We start from the raw sequence: 15,776 nt of genomic DNA on the forward strand, positions 1-15,776 counted from the left end.
TTTATTTTTGAAATTAAAAAATAACATTGATTGGAGTTGTATGTAAACTTCCTTGACAGTAATGGCACTATAGAGCAAAGAATAAATTGAAATTAGAACAGCACTTCACAAAGTAAATACAATAATTAAGGTGGGCTTTAATCTACGTATAAGCAAAGCAAACCTATTAAGCTGTAATAGTGCAGAGGATGAATTTATGGAGATAATGTGGCTGACTGGTATGTTGAGGAACCAATTATGGAAAGGCTATTTCACTATTATTGTGTAAAGAGAAAGGGTTAATTGATCAATTGTTAATTAAGACTTCAGAGTACATGATTCAAAACAGGATAGAATTTTATACAAATATTATTAGTTCAAATTGAAATGAGGATTTTAAGTCTGAATAAAGTAAGCTACAAAGACCTAATTCAGTAATTAGACATAACAGACTTGAAAACTGAATTACATATATAGCAGTAAGCCAACATTGTAAATAACAGGACCTAGGAAGTGTAGTAGAACAGAGAGACATTGGGGTACAAGTGCATAGTTCTTTAAAAGTGGAAACAGGAGTATACAGGGTGGTAAAGGAGATGTTTAGCACAATTGCATTTATTTAATAACCATTGAGTACAAGAGTTGGTAACCCACATTCCAGCTCTGTGGAATGGTAGTGAGGCTGCTCCAGACACTTTGCAATAGGAAGGATGTTATCAAACCAGAGGTGGTGGAGAAAAGGTTTATGAAGATGTTGCTGGGACTGGAGGACAGAATTATGAGGTGATATATAAGACGCAGGAGCAGAATTGGGCCATTTAGCACATATTGAGTCCGCTCCGCCATTCATTCAAGACGGATTTATTTTCCCTCTCAACTCCATTTTCAATATTTTTCCCATAACCTTACTAATCAGGAATCAGTTGAATCAGCCACCCTCTTCTTTAGTTAAGACATCGAAACAGGACCGTCAGCCCAATTTGTTCATGCTGATTAAGTTGTCTACCTGCTTGATACACAATGACCTAGATGACGGAAAACCTTCATAGTCATATTTCAAGAGGAAAGACTGTGGAAAAGGAGTGCCTCTGGGATCAGGCTTTTGATTACATTCTGTTCACTGTCAATGAGTTGCATTCAGGGATCTATTGTCATATATCTAGTCTTACTGATAACACAAAGCTAGGTGGCAGTGTGGGCTATGAAGAGGTTGCAAAGAGGGTTGGCAGACAAAATGTGATGTGTAAAAAAAATAGGAAAGCATTTGATTTAAAGATTGAAAAGGGTTGTTACTTAGAGAGAAAAACAAGGGAATGTTGGAACCACGGGCAATAAACAAGTAGAACATCAACTGTGGGGAGAATCACAATGTCACCATTTTGGGTTGATCCCTGTATCTGATCATGGAGATGCAATATAGCCAGCATAAAGAGGAGAGGGGGAGAGATGATACAGGGGCCAGTAGGTCAGAATCAGAATCCGACTCTGGTTTAATATCACCAGCGCATGTCATGAAATTTGTTAACTCCGTGGCGGCGTACAATACGATATATAATAATAGCAAAAGCAACTGTGAATTACAGTATAAATAAATGTATTAAACAGCTAAATTAAATATGTAGTGCAAAAAAGTAGAAATAGAAGTTGTTGAGTGTGTGCCTTCACACGTCTGTACCTCCTTTCTGATGGTAGCAATGAGGAGAGGGCAGGTTCTGGGTGACGGGGGTCCTTATGATGGATGCCACCTTTTTGAGGCACCTCTCCTTGAAGATGTCCTGGATACTAAGGGAGCTAGTGCCCATGATGATGATGACTAATCTTACAACTCTTTGAGCTTAATTCAATCCTGGGCTGCTGCCTCCCATAAATGACGGCAATGCAGCCAGTTAGAAAGGTGATGGCTGATGATAGGGCAAAACTGGGTGTCAGGTAATGGACAGATAGACCTATGTGGAAGGAGGGGAGGAGGGATGAAATTGGGAGACAGAGGCCTTTGAGTGATAGGTAGTCAAGCAGAAAAAAAATAGGCAGATGGTGGGGAACAAGGAGGATAGAGTGAATGAGACGACAGATAGACAGAGAAAGTAACTTCTGTTATTCAAAGTGACTCTTTTATCCTTGTGTGATAATCGTAAAATGTTAATAACAACTGCAAATACTGTAATTTATATCCAGGATCTTCAATATAAAGCATTAGCAATGTTTCCACCTGACCTGCTCAGTATTTCTAACATTTTTTGTTTTTATTATCAATAGTTAATATTGAGCATATTCATGAAAACAGGAAGCCAAACTTTTGCAAGATTAGAGTACAAAAGTAGAGATATCTAGTCCCATTCATATAAAGTTCTGGTGTAACCTCATCAGGAATACTGTGTACAGAAAGTGACAAGGCTCTCTAGCTTTGTTTTTATGGCTTGTGTGAGGAGTGAAGAAGCAGTCTAGAATGAAAGTTTATTGTGCAGCAGATAACATTCAGGTGTAGACAGATATTTGGATGATTAGTGGGAAACAGAAAGCAAAAGCAAATAGTCCTTTTTCATCTTGATAAAATACAATGAATGGAATCAATGCTTGGGACTCAGCTTTTAACAATTAATTTTAAGAAAGATACAGAAGGTGCCACAAAATGTAAAATGTGAGCGTGATATAAAGACTACAATGAGATATAGCCAGGTTTATCAAGTGCACAAGGATCTGGCCAAAATCACATAACCTACAGTTATCAGATCATATAACAAATGGAGTATATAATGAAGGACATACTAAGCTTTTTATTTTAGCAGAAAAAATTAAAATAAAGCAGCATCTTACTTAAATAGTGAGAGATTGCAGAAATTTAGGGTACAGAATCAGAATCATGTCATGAAATTTGTTGTTTTGTGGCAATAGTTCATTGCAATACATTAATTTTTAACATTATAAATTACAATAAACAAAATATTTAAAAATTTTAATAAGGTAAGCAGTGCAAAGAGAGTGCAAAATAGTGAGGTAGAATTCATGTGTTGATTGTCCATTCAGAAATCTGATGATGGAAGGGATGTTGATGGATTTAGGTTTGCAAATGTATGATTCACAAAAGGCTGATTTAAAATTACAGGAGGTATTTATGAAAACAGACTCTCATTTATTGCTAGGGGAATTGACTATGGAAGTAGGAAGGTTTCGTTTCTGTTATATGGGAATTGGCGGGAACATTTCTAGGGTATTATATACACTGTTGTTCTGCTTGCTTAAGGAAGCACGTTAAGGCCTTAGAAACGGTTTCTGAGTGGATTATCTTAAGAAGAAAGGTTGAACAGGCTGGGCTTCTATCCACTGGCATTTAGAAAGCCAAAGGGAATGGCCAAAAACACATTTTGAGCTTTGTTGGGTTGAATGGAGGGATTGGTTCCTTCTGAGGGAGAATTACAAACAGTGGTTAACTGTTTAAAAGAAGAACTCTGGAACCCGAGTGGATCCAATATGCTTGCAGGCAAGTTGGCTAGAGCTGTTCAGGAGGGTTTAAACTAATTTGGCAGGTGTGTGGGAGCAGCAGTAATAGTGCTGAAGATGAGATAGTTGGTTTACAAACAGAGGCAGTGTGGAGTGAAGCTGCTAGTGAAGAGAGGCTAAATGTAGGGAAAAATTACAATCAGCAGGATGAGTTGCAATGTGAAAGGTGGACAAAATTGAAAAGGGTGAAGACAGGACTGAATGTGTTATATTTGAATGCGCACAATATTAAAAAAAAAGGTAGATGAATCTGTAGTACAGTTACAGATTGGCATGTATGATGTTCCAGGCATCACTGAATCATGGCTGAAAGAAAATTATTGCTGGAAGCTTAATGTCCAGGGATACATATTGTATTGAAAGGTCAGGCAGGAAGGCAGATGGATAGGGGTGGCTATGTTGGAAAAAAAATTAAATCAAGTCATTACAAAGAAGTGACAGTGTTGAAACATTGTAGGTAGAACATTGAAGGGACTGCAAGGGTTAAAAGATCCTGATGGGAGTGGTATACAGACTCCCAAACAGTAGTAAGGATGAGGACTACAAAACTGCAATAGGAGATAGAAAATGCATGTCAAAAGGGCAATGTTACAATAGTCACGGGGGATTTCAACATGCAGGTAGATTGGAGGTTGGTGCTAGATTCCAAGAGGCAGGATTTCTAGGATGCCTATGAGATGGCTTTTGAGAGCAGCTTGTAGTTGAGCCCACAAGGGGATCAGCTAAGCTGGATTGGGTGTTGTGTAATGAACCAGAATTTGATTAGAGATCTTAAGGTAAAAAAAAACCCTTAGGGGCAAGTGATCATAATTTGATTGAATTCACCCTGAAATCTGAGGAGAGCTAAAGTCAGATGTATCAATACTACAATAGAGTAAAGGGAATTACACAGGCATGAGAGGGGAGTTGGCTAGAAATCATTGGAAAAGAACATTGGCAGGGATGATGGCAGGACATCAATGGCTGGAATTTCTGGAAGCAATTCAGAAGGCACAAGATATATACAGCCCAAAGAGGAAGAAGTATTCTAAAGGCAAGATGACACAACCATGGCTAACAAGAGAAGTTAAAACCAATGTAAAAGCCAAAGAGAGGGCATATAACAGAGCAAAAATTAGTGGGAAGTTTTTAAAAACCAACAGAAGGCAACTAAAAAAAGTCGTTAGAAGGTAAAGACAGAAGTTAAAAGTAAGCTAGCCAATAATATTAAAGAGGTACCCAAAGTTTCTTCAGATACATGAAGTGTAAAAGAGCAGTGAGAGTGAATATTGGACTGCTGGAAAACAATGTAGGAGAATTAGTAATAAGGGACAACAAACTAGTTGGCGAACTGAATAAGTATTTTACATCAGACTTCACAGTGAAAGGTTTTAGCAGTATGGTGGAAGTTCCAGGCATCAGGAGTCATGAAGTGGGTGAATTTACAGTTTCAAGGGAGAAGGATTTTGGTAAGGTGAAATATCTGAAGGTAGATAAGTCACCTTTACCAGATGGTCTAAACCCCAGTGTTCCAAAAGAGGTAACGGAATAGATTTAGTAAGCGTTAGTGATGATCTTTCAAGAGTCGATATATTCTGGAATAGTTCAGGAAGCCTGGAAAATTGCAAAGTCACTCCTCTCTTCATGAAGGGAGAGAGGCAGAAGAAAGGAAATTATTGGGCAGGTAGTCTGACTCAGTGGTTGGGAAGATGTTTGATTCAATTATTAAGTATGTGGTTTCGGGAATACTTGGTGGCACATGAATAAATCAGTTTATGTTGTGTACTTGGATTTTCAGAAGACCATTGACAAGGCACTACATATGGGGCTAATTAAAAAGCTATGAGTCCATGGTATTACAGGAACAATTCTATCATGGATAAAGCAGTGGCTGATTTGTAGAAGGCAAAAGGTGGGAATAAAGGGAGCCTGCTTTTTGGCTGGCTGCCTGTGACTAGTGGTTTTCCACAGGGCTGTCTGTTGGGACTGATTCTTTTTACATTATATGCCAAAGATTTAGATGATGGAATTCATGGCTTTGTCGCAAAGTTTGCCAACAATATGAAGATTGCTGAAGGCGCAGATAACTCTGAGGAAGTAGAAAGGCTACAGAGGACTTAGATTAGGAGAATTGGCAAGTAAGTGGCAGATGGAAAACAGTGTCGGGAAATATACGGTCATGTATTTTGCAAGAAGAAATGAAAGGGTTGACTATTTTCTTAATGGAGAGAAAATTCAAAAATCTGAGGTGCAAAAGGACTTGGGAGTTCTTGTGCAGGATTCTTTAAAGGTTGATTTGCAGGTTGAGTCGGTGGTGTTTTTTTTTCCTGTGTTGTTTTTTTTTTACGTAGTTCAGTCTAGTATTTGTATTGTGTCATGTAACACCACGGTCCCGAAAAAACGTCTCATTTTTACTATGTAATGTACCAGCAGCTATGGTCAAAATGACAATAAAGTGACTTGAAAGCAAATACAATGTTAGCATTTATAATGAAAGGACTGGAATCTAAAAGCAAGGTTGTAATGTTGAGACTTTATAAAACACTGGAATGCCTCACTTGGAGTATTGTAAGCAGTTCTGAGTCCCTTATCTTAGAAAGGATATGATGAAACAGGAGAAGATTCAAAGGAGGTTCAAAAAATTATTCCAGGAATATGAAGAGATTTTGATGGCTCTGGGCTTGTATTCACTGGGATTTAGAAGAATGAAAGGCACTGGTAGAGTGGGTATGGAGAGGATGTTTCCTATGGTGGGAGAGTCTAAGACTAGAAGACACAGCCTCAGAATAGAGGATGCCCTTTTAGTACGGAGGTGAGGAGATTCTTTAGCCAGACTGTGGTGAATCCGTTGAATTCTTTGCCGCAGGCAGCTGTGGAGGTTCACTCATTATGTATATTTAAGGCACAGGTTGATAGATTCTTGATTAGTCAGGGAATGAAGAGATACAGTAGGGGTGGGGGGAGGCAGGAGATTTGGGCTGAGAGTTAAAATGGATCAGCCATGATGAAATGGCAGAACAGATTCAATGGGCCAAGTAATCTAATTCTGTCCTATATCTTATGGTCTTCCCTAGAAAACAAGGGCATTTATGTTAGAATGTTATTTCTGGATTTCTGGTCGGCAGACAACACTATTGTTCCACAGACATTGCTGAATGAATTACTACTCCTCATTCTAAATATACCACTGTACAACTGGGTATTGAACTTCCTAATAAACAAAGCTCAGATAGTCACGATGCACATTGCTCCACCTTCCCATCATCATCTACACGGGTGCTCCCCAAGCTGCAAAGCGAACCTATTCACTGTACATTTTGCTCACACATAACTGCATGTCCAAACACCCGAGTAATCACATTGCTACGTTTGGCAATGACACAACAGTGGTGGGCTCATTACCAACAACCTACAGGGAGAAGGTGGAAGAGCTTGCGGCCTGGTGCCAGGTCAACAATTTCTTCTTCACTGTCAGCAAGACACAGGAGATGGTTATTTACTCACGAGAGCTTGCTCCATTCACACTCCTTTTTACATTGGCAGCACAGTTGTGCAAGCTGAGAGCAGGTTCAAATTCCTTGGGACGACACATCTTGCACAACCTCTCATGGTCCCAGAACACATTCTACACAATCAGGAAAGTGCACCAGCACCCCTACTTTCTGAGGAGGCTGAAGAGAGCTAGACTATACACATCTATAATCATATCCTTCTACAGATGCACAGCAGAGAGCATCCTAAGATACAGCATCACTGCATGATGCATAAACTGCACTGGAGAGGACAGGAAGGTTCTACAATGGGTAGTGAAAAGAGCCCAATGCATCACCAGCAGCAGCTTACCCATCATCAAGGACATACATACAGGAATGGTACCAGAAAAGGCTCAGTAACATCATGAAGGATCCCACCCACCTTTCTCATGGACTGTTTGTCCCACTCCTAGCAGGCCAGGTCCACTAGATTCAAAAACAATTAGTTTCCCTAAGCAGTAAGGCTGCTCAACACCTCCAACCTCTAACCCAATCCCTCCACATCCCCCACCAACACTACTACCTTATGATTTCCTGTCAGTCACCTTATTAACAGATGCTCGTGTGCCCAGTATCACTTTATGGACATACAATCGATTTATGTATATAAGCTATCTTATGCATTTACAAAGTATATTTATTGTGTTTTTTTGTGTCTTTTATTGCATTCGCTTTTGTGCTGCATTGGATTCAGAATAACAATTATAGTATTTTGTTCTCCTTTATGCTTGTATACTGGAAATTCTAGTAAACAATCTTGAATCTTGAAAATTAAAGGGTTAAGCATTTAAAATAGAGATGAGTTGAATTTCTTTCTCTCAGAGGGTCATGAACTTTTGGAACTCTTATCCTCAAAGGATAGACTGAATTTTTTTTTATAGATAAGGTAAGTAGATGCTTGATGAACAGGGTGTGTGGAAGTATTTAATACATAGGCATATGAACATGTAGAGAATGGGAGGATATGGAAGGATATCAATCACAGACAAAGTTGAGAAATTTAACTTTCAGAGCTCAAAGCATATAGAGAAACATTCTTTTCAGTTTGGGTTTCAAGCGATTGTGAAAATAATGCATGTAATTACATTGCATGCATTGGCATGAAATCGTACACAAGAACATTTAATGCAGTGTGAATGTGCATGATGTATTGCATGTTGTGCTGGTACTGAAATCACCCCAACTCCCTGCACCCCACTAATAACATGAGGAACTATTGCATGCATCCCACACCATTTTGACATACGTTTCCAAGCACTTAAATATTTATAGCAATGTAAATTCTTACCCATGTTTGTGTACATGGTAACACAGTTTTCATCATTATTTGCAAAATTAGGCTCATGCTGGGCCCAAGCAAGATAAGTAACTGGCGAATTGTCGATCCACCTAAGAAATCATGGTAAAAAATGTCAGTCTCATTGGAAAAGGATAGGTCACTCATATGCATCATTTTTTAATCACAATCCTGTATTTAATCTCTAAGCAATGCTCCAGTTTTTTATAAATATATTTTGGTTGTAAATTAATGGGACCCAATGGGAAAGATGTAAAACCAAGACTTATCCCGTTGACACTGAGGGAGCACTGGTTTCCATTTCTGGTGTTCCTCAAGGCCAGGAGCAGCATCCTCTACCCCACTGTCTCCCATTACATCTGCCCCTCTTCTGTGCTGATTCTCACGGAGTTCAGCAGAGCAGCTTGAACTGCGTCAGACTTCCATTCTCAACCTGGATAGACTTAATACTAAACCTCTGGCATAAGAACAACAACTGAATGAGGGAAATCAATCACTAAGGGAATGGTTTTTGTTAAAATATTTACTCCTTTTAAGATTTTTAATGGTGGAATTATGTTTTTGGTGTATTGATTATTTCAAAAATGGATATTTTAACAAGCTTTTTACTGTTTAAACAGGTCCCAAGGTGTGGCTGAATCCATGTAAGTCCTTCATTGGCTTGATGGCACTAGCAGCTTTGCAATATACGAGCCTAGAAGGAGGGGCCTCACTAGTTGTCAGGAGAGAGCAGGCTTTCTGTGCTGAGATATCACTGTGTTTACATGCTCTCGGAAACCATATCGTTAGAAAGGTGCACAGAAGATCTGACTCTACACCTCCACTTGAAATCTGCTTCTTCAAATGTTTAAACCATAGCCAAGACATTAAATAAATAAAGAACCCAATCACTTATACCTAAGTTTAACTTCTAGTCCACTGTGTTGCTTTTACGGGTGAGCTGTGATGATTTTGGCAAGATTCATTTCTCAAAGATAGTAGCAATGAAGCAATGAAAATTTCATAGAATCTAAGAATGATTCAGCAGAGAAACACGCCTTTTTAGCAAATCTCGTCCATCCCAAATGTGAATCCTATCAGTCCTCAGACCATTTTCTTGCACTGAGTTTTTTATCCCTCCATTCCATTCCTTTCCAAGCAACTCTCCAAATGCTTTTTAAATGTTGTAATTATATCACCTTCCATTACCTCCTCTAGCAGTAAGTTCCAGACATACATCGCCCTCTCTGTGAAAAACTAACTCTTTAAATCTCCTTTAAGTTTCTGTCTTCTTACCTTAAACCTGTACCCTCTAGTTCTAGACTACCTTGCAAAAGGTACTAATTTTCTATCTCATCTATGCCCATCAGGATTGTACACTGAGTCCACTGCTCTACCTTCTCTACACATTTGTTTAGGCCAGCACAGCTCAAATGCCATCAAGTGCAAACTTCTACAGATGTACAATGGAGAGCATTCTAATTGGTTGATTCACCTTCTGGTGTGAAGGGGCCATGGCATAGGATCAGAAAAAGCTGCAGGAAGTTGTAAATTCAGCTAGCTCCATCTTGGGCATTAGCTACCAAAGCACCGAGGACACCTTCAAAAGGCAATGCCTCAAGAAGGCAGCATCCATCATTAAGGACCTCCATCACCCAGGACATACCCTCTGCTCATTGCTATCATCAAGGAGGAGGTACAGGAGACAAGACACACGCGCAACATTTCACGAACAGCTTCTTCCCTTCTGCCATCAGATTTAAGAATGGTTAATGGACCCATAAACATTACTTCACTATGTTTTTGCTTTTTTTTGCATTACTTACTTAATTTAATTTTTAATGGATATTTCTTATTGCAATTTATAGATTATTTGTTATGTATTACAATGCACTGCTGCCACAGAACAATAAATTTTATGACATGTTCCAGTGATGTTAAACTTGACTCTGATCCCAATCCTGACTGGTTACACATAGTACATTACGGAGGTACCAGTGCACATGATCGCAAGAGGCTGCACAGGGTTGTAGACTCTGACTCAGACTCAGCCAATTCCACCACAGGCACAACCTCAACCAACTGCCCCCCAGCACTCACACAGAAGCGTTATGGAGGAAAGGCAGGTAAGGTGGAGATGAGTCCATGGTCAAATCAGCCATGACCTTATTGAATGGTGGAGCAGGCTTGACAGGCCAGATGGCCTACTCCTGTCCTGCTCCTATTTCCTATGTTTTTATCAGAGACATAGAAGATAGAACAGTACAGCACAGTACAGATCCTACAGCCCATGATGTTACCCTTTTTTATGATAACCCCACATTTGCCAAGGTCCCTCTCTCTGGTGAATACTGAAGCAAAGTATTCATTTGGGACCTTTCCTACCTCCTCTGACTGCAGGCATCTATTTCTTCTTTTTCCCTGATCAGTCCTATCCTTACTCTAATCATCCAGTTCTGGTCACCTCAGTATAGGAAGGATGTGGAAGCATTGGAAATGGTACAGAAGAGATTTACCAGGATGCTGCCTGGTTTAGAGAAGTTGGTTTATGATCAGAAATTAAGGGAGCTAGGGCTTTACTCTTTGGAGAGAAGGAGGATGAGAGGAGACATGATAGAGGTGTACAAGATATTAAGAGGAATAGATAGAGTCGATAGCCAGCACCTCTTCCCCAGGGCACCACTGCTCAGTACAAGAGGAAATGGCTTTAAGGTAAGGGGAGGGAAGTTCAAGGGGGATATTAGAGGAAGGTTTTTCACTCAGAGTGGTTGGTGGATGGAATGCTCTGCCTGAGTCAGCGTTGGAGGCAGATACACTAGTGAAGTTTAAGAGACTACTAGAGAGGTTGCAAGAACCTCTTTGGTTGCAAGAACAGGAAAACAGATTATTATCTGAACAGTGGCCAATTAGGAAAAGGGGAGATGCAACAAGACCTGGGTGTCATTGTACACCAGTCATTGAAGGTGGGCATGCAGGTACAGCAGGCGATGAAAAAGGCAAATGGTATGTTGGCACTCATAGCAAAAGGATTTGAGTACAGGAGCAGGGAGGTTCTACTGCAGTTGTACAAGGCCTTGGTGAGACCAAACTTAGAATATTGTGTGCAGTTTTGGTCCCCTAGTCTGAGGAAAGACATTCTTGCCATAGAGGGAGTACAGAGAAGGTTCACCAGATTGATTCTTGAGATGGCAGGAATTTCATATGAAGAAAGACTGGATCGACTAGGCTTATACTCACTGCAATTTAGAAGACTGAGGGGGGATCTTATTGAAACGTATAAAATTCTAAAGGGATTGGACAGGCTAGATGCAGGAAGATTGCTTCCGATGTTGGGGAAGTCCAGAATGAGGGGTCACAGTTTAAGGATAAAGGGGAAGCCTTTTAGGACCGAGATGAGGAAAAACTTCTTCACACAGAGAGTGGTGAATCTGTGGAATTCTCTGCCACAGGAAACAGTTGAGGCTGGTTCATTGACTATATTTAAGAGGAAGTTAGATATGGCCCTTGTGGCTAAAGGGATTGGGGGTATGGAGAGAAAGCAGGTACAAGGTTCTGAGTTGGATGATCAGCTGAATGGTGGTGCAGGCTCGAAGGGCTGAATGGCCTACTCCTGCACCTATTTTCTATTTTTCTATGTTTCTATATGGAGGAATTTAAGATGGGGGGGTTATATGGGAGGCAGGGTTTAAGGGACGGCACAACATTGTGGGCCGAAGGGCTATGTTCTATATTCTATCCTCGTGTTCTTGATGTACATGTTGTATGTCGGGGGTTTTCCTAACTTCTTCTTGCCAAGGACTTCTCATGACCCCTTCTTAACCTCCTTTCTGGCTACCTTATAACTCTCAAGTGCCCTGTCTGATCCTTGCTTCCTACAGCTAAGTATGCTTACTTCATCCTCTTGACTAGTTTCTCCAAATCTATTGTCAGCCCTGGTTTCTTTACCCTACCATCCTATCTGTGCCTCAATGGTACAAACCCATGTAAATGTTCCTCAAACACCTCCACATTTCCACTATGCATTTTCCTGAGAAAATACATTCCCAACTTGTGCTTCAAAGTACCCACATAACAGCAATCATAATTCACCCCCCCCCCCCACCAATTAAACTTTCCCATACCTTCTGGTCCTGTCTCTGTCCAAGGCAATAGTAGCCACTCTGTACCAAAGGTTCACCTACTGAGAAATCTATTACCTGACATCTTCAAGAGGCAATACCTCAAGATGGCAGCATCAATCAGTGAGGACCCTCACCATCTGGGACATGCTCTCTTCTCTTTACTGCTATCAAGGTGGAAGTACAGGAGCTTGAAACCTCTCACTCAACATTTTAGGAACAGATTCTTCCTCTCTGCTTTCAGATTTCTGAACGGTCCTTGAACCCATTAAGACTACCTCATCATTCCTCTAACGTTATTTACTTATTTTTGTAACATATAGTCTGACGAAGGGTCTCGGCCCGAAACATTGACTGTTCGTTTCCATGGATGCTGCCTGACCTGCTGAGTTCCTCCAGCATTTTGTGCATGCTTGCTTTGACCCCAGCATCTGCAGAGTACTTTGTGTTAGTAATTTTTATGTTTTGCACTACACTGGTGCTGCAAAACAACAAATTTCACAATGCCTGTCAGTGATAATAAACCTGATTCTTATTATTTTTAAATGATACTTTAAAATCCTGCCATTATTAAGTTACCAACTCCTTGTATGATACTTTGGTAAGATCCCTTGTTTGGTAAGATTCAAGTACCTTTTAAAAATCCATAGTTACTGTATTAACTTTATTGCCCGAGTGTTATTTCATGAAAGAACTTAATCAGATTGATCACAACCTTTCCTTTAGCAAGTTTATGCAATCCACACACCCTACTCTAAGTAAGAATTAATTCTATTTTGGCAAAATTATTCTATATTTTCCTACCACTGGTGATTGTCCAATTGGCCAAGATTCAAAGAAAGCAGTTCCACGTTTCACAATTGAAACTGAACTGAAAGACCAATAGTAAAGCTCATGATGTACTTAATCTCTGATCCCATAAGTGAGGTTATGGTAAATGGTCAAACATACAAATAATGGATATACAGGAAACTGCAGATCAGTCCAGATGATTAGTTTTGACCTGAAGCCCCAACTGTCCATTTCCCTCCATAGATGCTGCCTGACCTGGTGAATTCCTCCAACATCTGTGTGAGTACAGTGCCTTTTTCTTAAAGACTCCTTCCCAGCCTAGGAGAATTGGCATTGCATTTTAAATGGTCATTTAATTGTATTTTCCAACTTTGACACATCATTAAAGTCCAGCTTGGATGCTTAAGACACTAATTGTTATGAGAATTTAAATGATAATGCTTCTCCTATCAATTTTTCCCATTTACATGGTAATGTGAGTAAAGTTTGTGTCCCCGGCACCATTGAGGAAATTCAAATCCAAAAGAAATGGAAACCTAATGCAACTCATATTCATGATTCAATGCATAAATACTTCACAGCATTTTCCTTAGTACCTTATAAGAGTGTATCACCAACTAATGACAGGAACTGAAGACCTTAAATCCAAAGAGTGAAATTTCAGGGTAAAGATCAATTATCAAAATGTTTACTTACTTTATAGTTTTGTCAAGACCCACAAGCAAGCCAATAAAGTATTGATTGGAGGGGTATTTCAAGATCTGCAATGACATTTAGGTTAATTCCAAGGTAGACAAACCATTAAAAATAAATTGTTAATCAATAACTTAGATTTCCAAAGTGAAATTTATATTACCGATTTCCACAAAAAGATTCTTTCGGAAGCACTGTTGATTATAGTAAGGTCGCCAAACCCTTTTTTGCAGAATTCCCTCGCATCATCCCATGCTAATTCTTCTTGATTAATATAGTACTGAGATTCGCCATGTATCAGCCAGCCATCGTCAGTTATTACAGCTGTTTTTCACCATTCACAAAAAGTATTAGTTCAGGAATGAATGTATATCTGTATAAATTCATGTATTGTAAATATGCAAATTTACACAACCGTTGAATGACAAATACACAATGAACAAAAGGAAACATCCTGAAAAATGTTAATGATGCTCCTGTTTGTTATAAGCCATCAGATATCGGCACTATCTGTAACAATCTTCATATTCGTTTTTAGGATTAAGATACAAAATGAAGCAATCAACACTAGCATTTTGACTCAGAATTTGTTTTTCAACATCCCTTTAAATCCAATGGCATTTCATGAACTTGTCAGGAGAATTGAGCTAGCCCTGTGTCTGATAAAAGTGTGCCTCTTTTGAGGATCCATGATGACTATCAGAAAGAGAAAGAAAAGTGAGATTCTTCATTCAGTCAGATTGAAGAACTCTCACCTAGGCACACATTCTGTAAATCAGGAAGTAAAGGACAGAAAATATAAAATTGCATTTAAATCATTGACTCAGGAAATTAAATTATGCTTGAGATATATAAATGAGAATAAAAAATTAAAAATCTGAAAGAATTTTAAAAAATCATTTTTTAATATTTAAAATAATTTTGAACAGCACTTTTCTTCTAAGGTGATGAACAACACATTTCACTTTATTAGACTTAACTCTGTATGTACAAGCTAAAATTGCTCCCATTTTGAGTGTTAAGTTAATAAACTTTTTCTTATTTATTTCTATTTTGCAATCTGGGTTGCTGAGCAGCATTTTATTGCCCTTTTCTAACCACCCTTGAGAAGGTGATAGATAGTTACTATCTTGACTGCTATTTTTCCCGGGTAAAAGCATGGCAACAATGCTGTTGGAGTGGGGATTTTCCAGGATTTACACCTAGAAATGATGAAGGGCCAGCAATATATTTCCAGGCCAGGGATGTACACAGCATATAGCGGAATGCCACACCCTTCCTCATCATAGAGTTATGGGCAGTGCAGTGAGTAAAATGGCACATATCACCATTACCGGCAGATAAATGAATTCATGTGTAGGGAAGTAATGGTGTGCCAATCAAATTTAATTTTAATTCTAATTAACTGCAACATACTTGCCCTCACAACATGACAGAGATTACAATATGGAGCCAATGGACAAAGGTTTGTAAGAGCACAATGTGAAGCAGCAGGTCACAGAACCACAGAGCTGTGCAGCACAGAAACAGCCACCTGACTGAGATATATAAAGAAAGATAGGCATTGATAGAGCAGATGGCAGCAAACATTCCCCAGAGCAGATATTTTTGTTTTAACTGCATATTTAGTCTTCTTTTGCACATCAGCTGTTTGTCAGTCTTTATGTATAGCTTTTCATAAATCCTATGGTCTTTCTTTTTTCCTGTAAAAGCCTGGAAGGAAACGAAGCTCAAAGCAGTATATGGTAACATATACATTACATATTTGAATATAAATTTACTTTGAACATTCTAAACAACGGGACATAGGAATAGGGTAAGGAGGAATAGCTTTAGAGGGGATTGAAAAAAGAATTCTATCAACCAGAGCATGATTGGAACCTGGACTACACTGCTTGAGGGGCTGAT

The 15,776-nt window shown here is 39.2% G+C and overlaps 1 protein-coding gene across 1 annotated transcript in view; it reads right to left on the bottom strand.

The window, feature by feature from the left end:
• mrc1a (mannose receptor, C type 1a) overlaps positions 1 to 15,776 on the bottom strand; it is a 161,886-nt gene that overhangs the window by 34,192 nt on the left and 111,918 nt on the right. Inside the window, exons 17-19 of the mRNA XM_059972157.1 lie at positions 14,032 to 14,192; positions 13,872 to 13,936; positions 8,278 to 8,378 (exon numbers count right to left, since the gene is read on the bottom strand). Of these exons, the coding sequence (XP_059828140.1) occupies positions 8,278 to 8,378; positions 13,872 to 13,936; positions 14,032 to 14,192 (327 nt within the window). The remainder of the gene's footprint in view (positions 1 to 8,277; positions 8,379 to 13,871; positions 13,937 to 14,031; positions 14,193 to 15,776) is intronic.

This window comes from Hypanus sabinus, chromosome 6 (genome assembly GCF_030144855.1).
Source record: "Hypanus sabinus isolate sHypSab1 chromosome 6, sHypSab1.hap1, whole genome shotgun sequence".
NCBI lineage: Eukaryota > Metazoa > Chordata > Chondrichthyes > Myliobatiformes > Dasyatidae > Hypanus > Hypanus sabinus.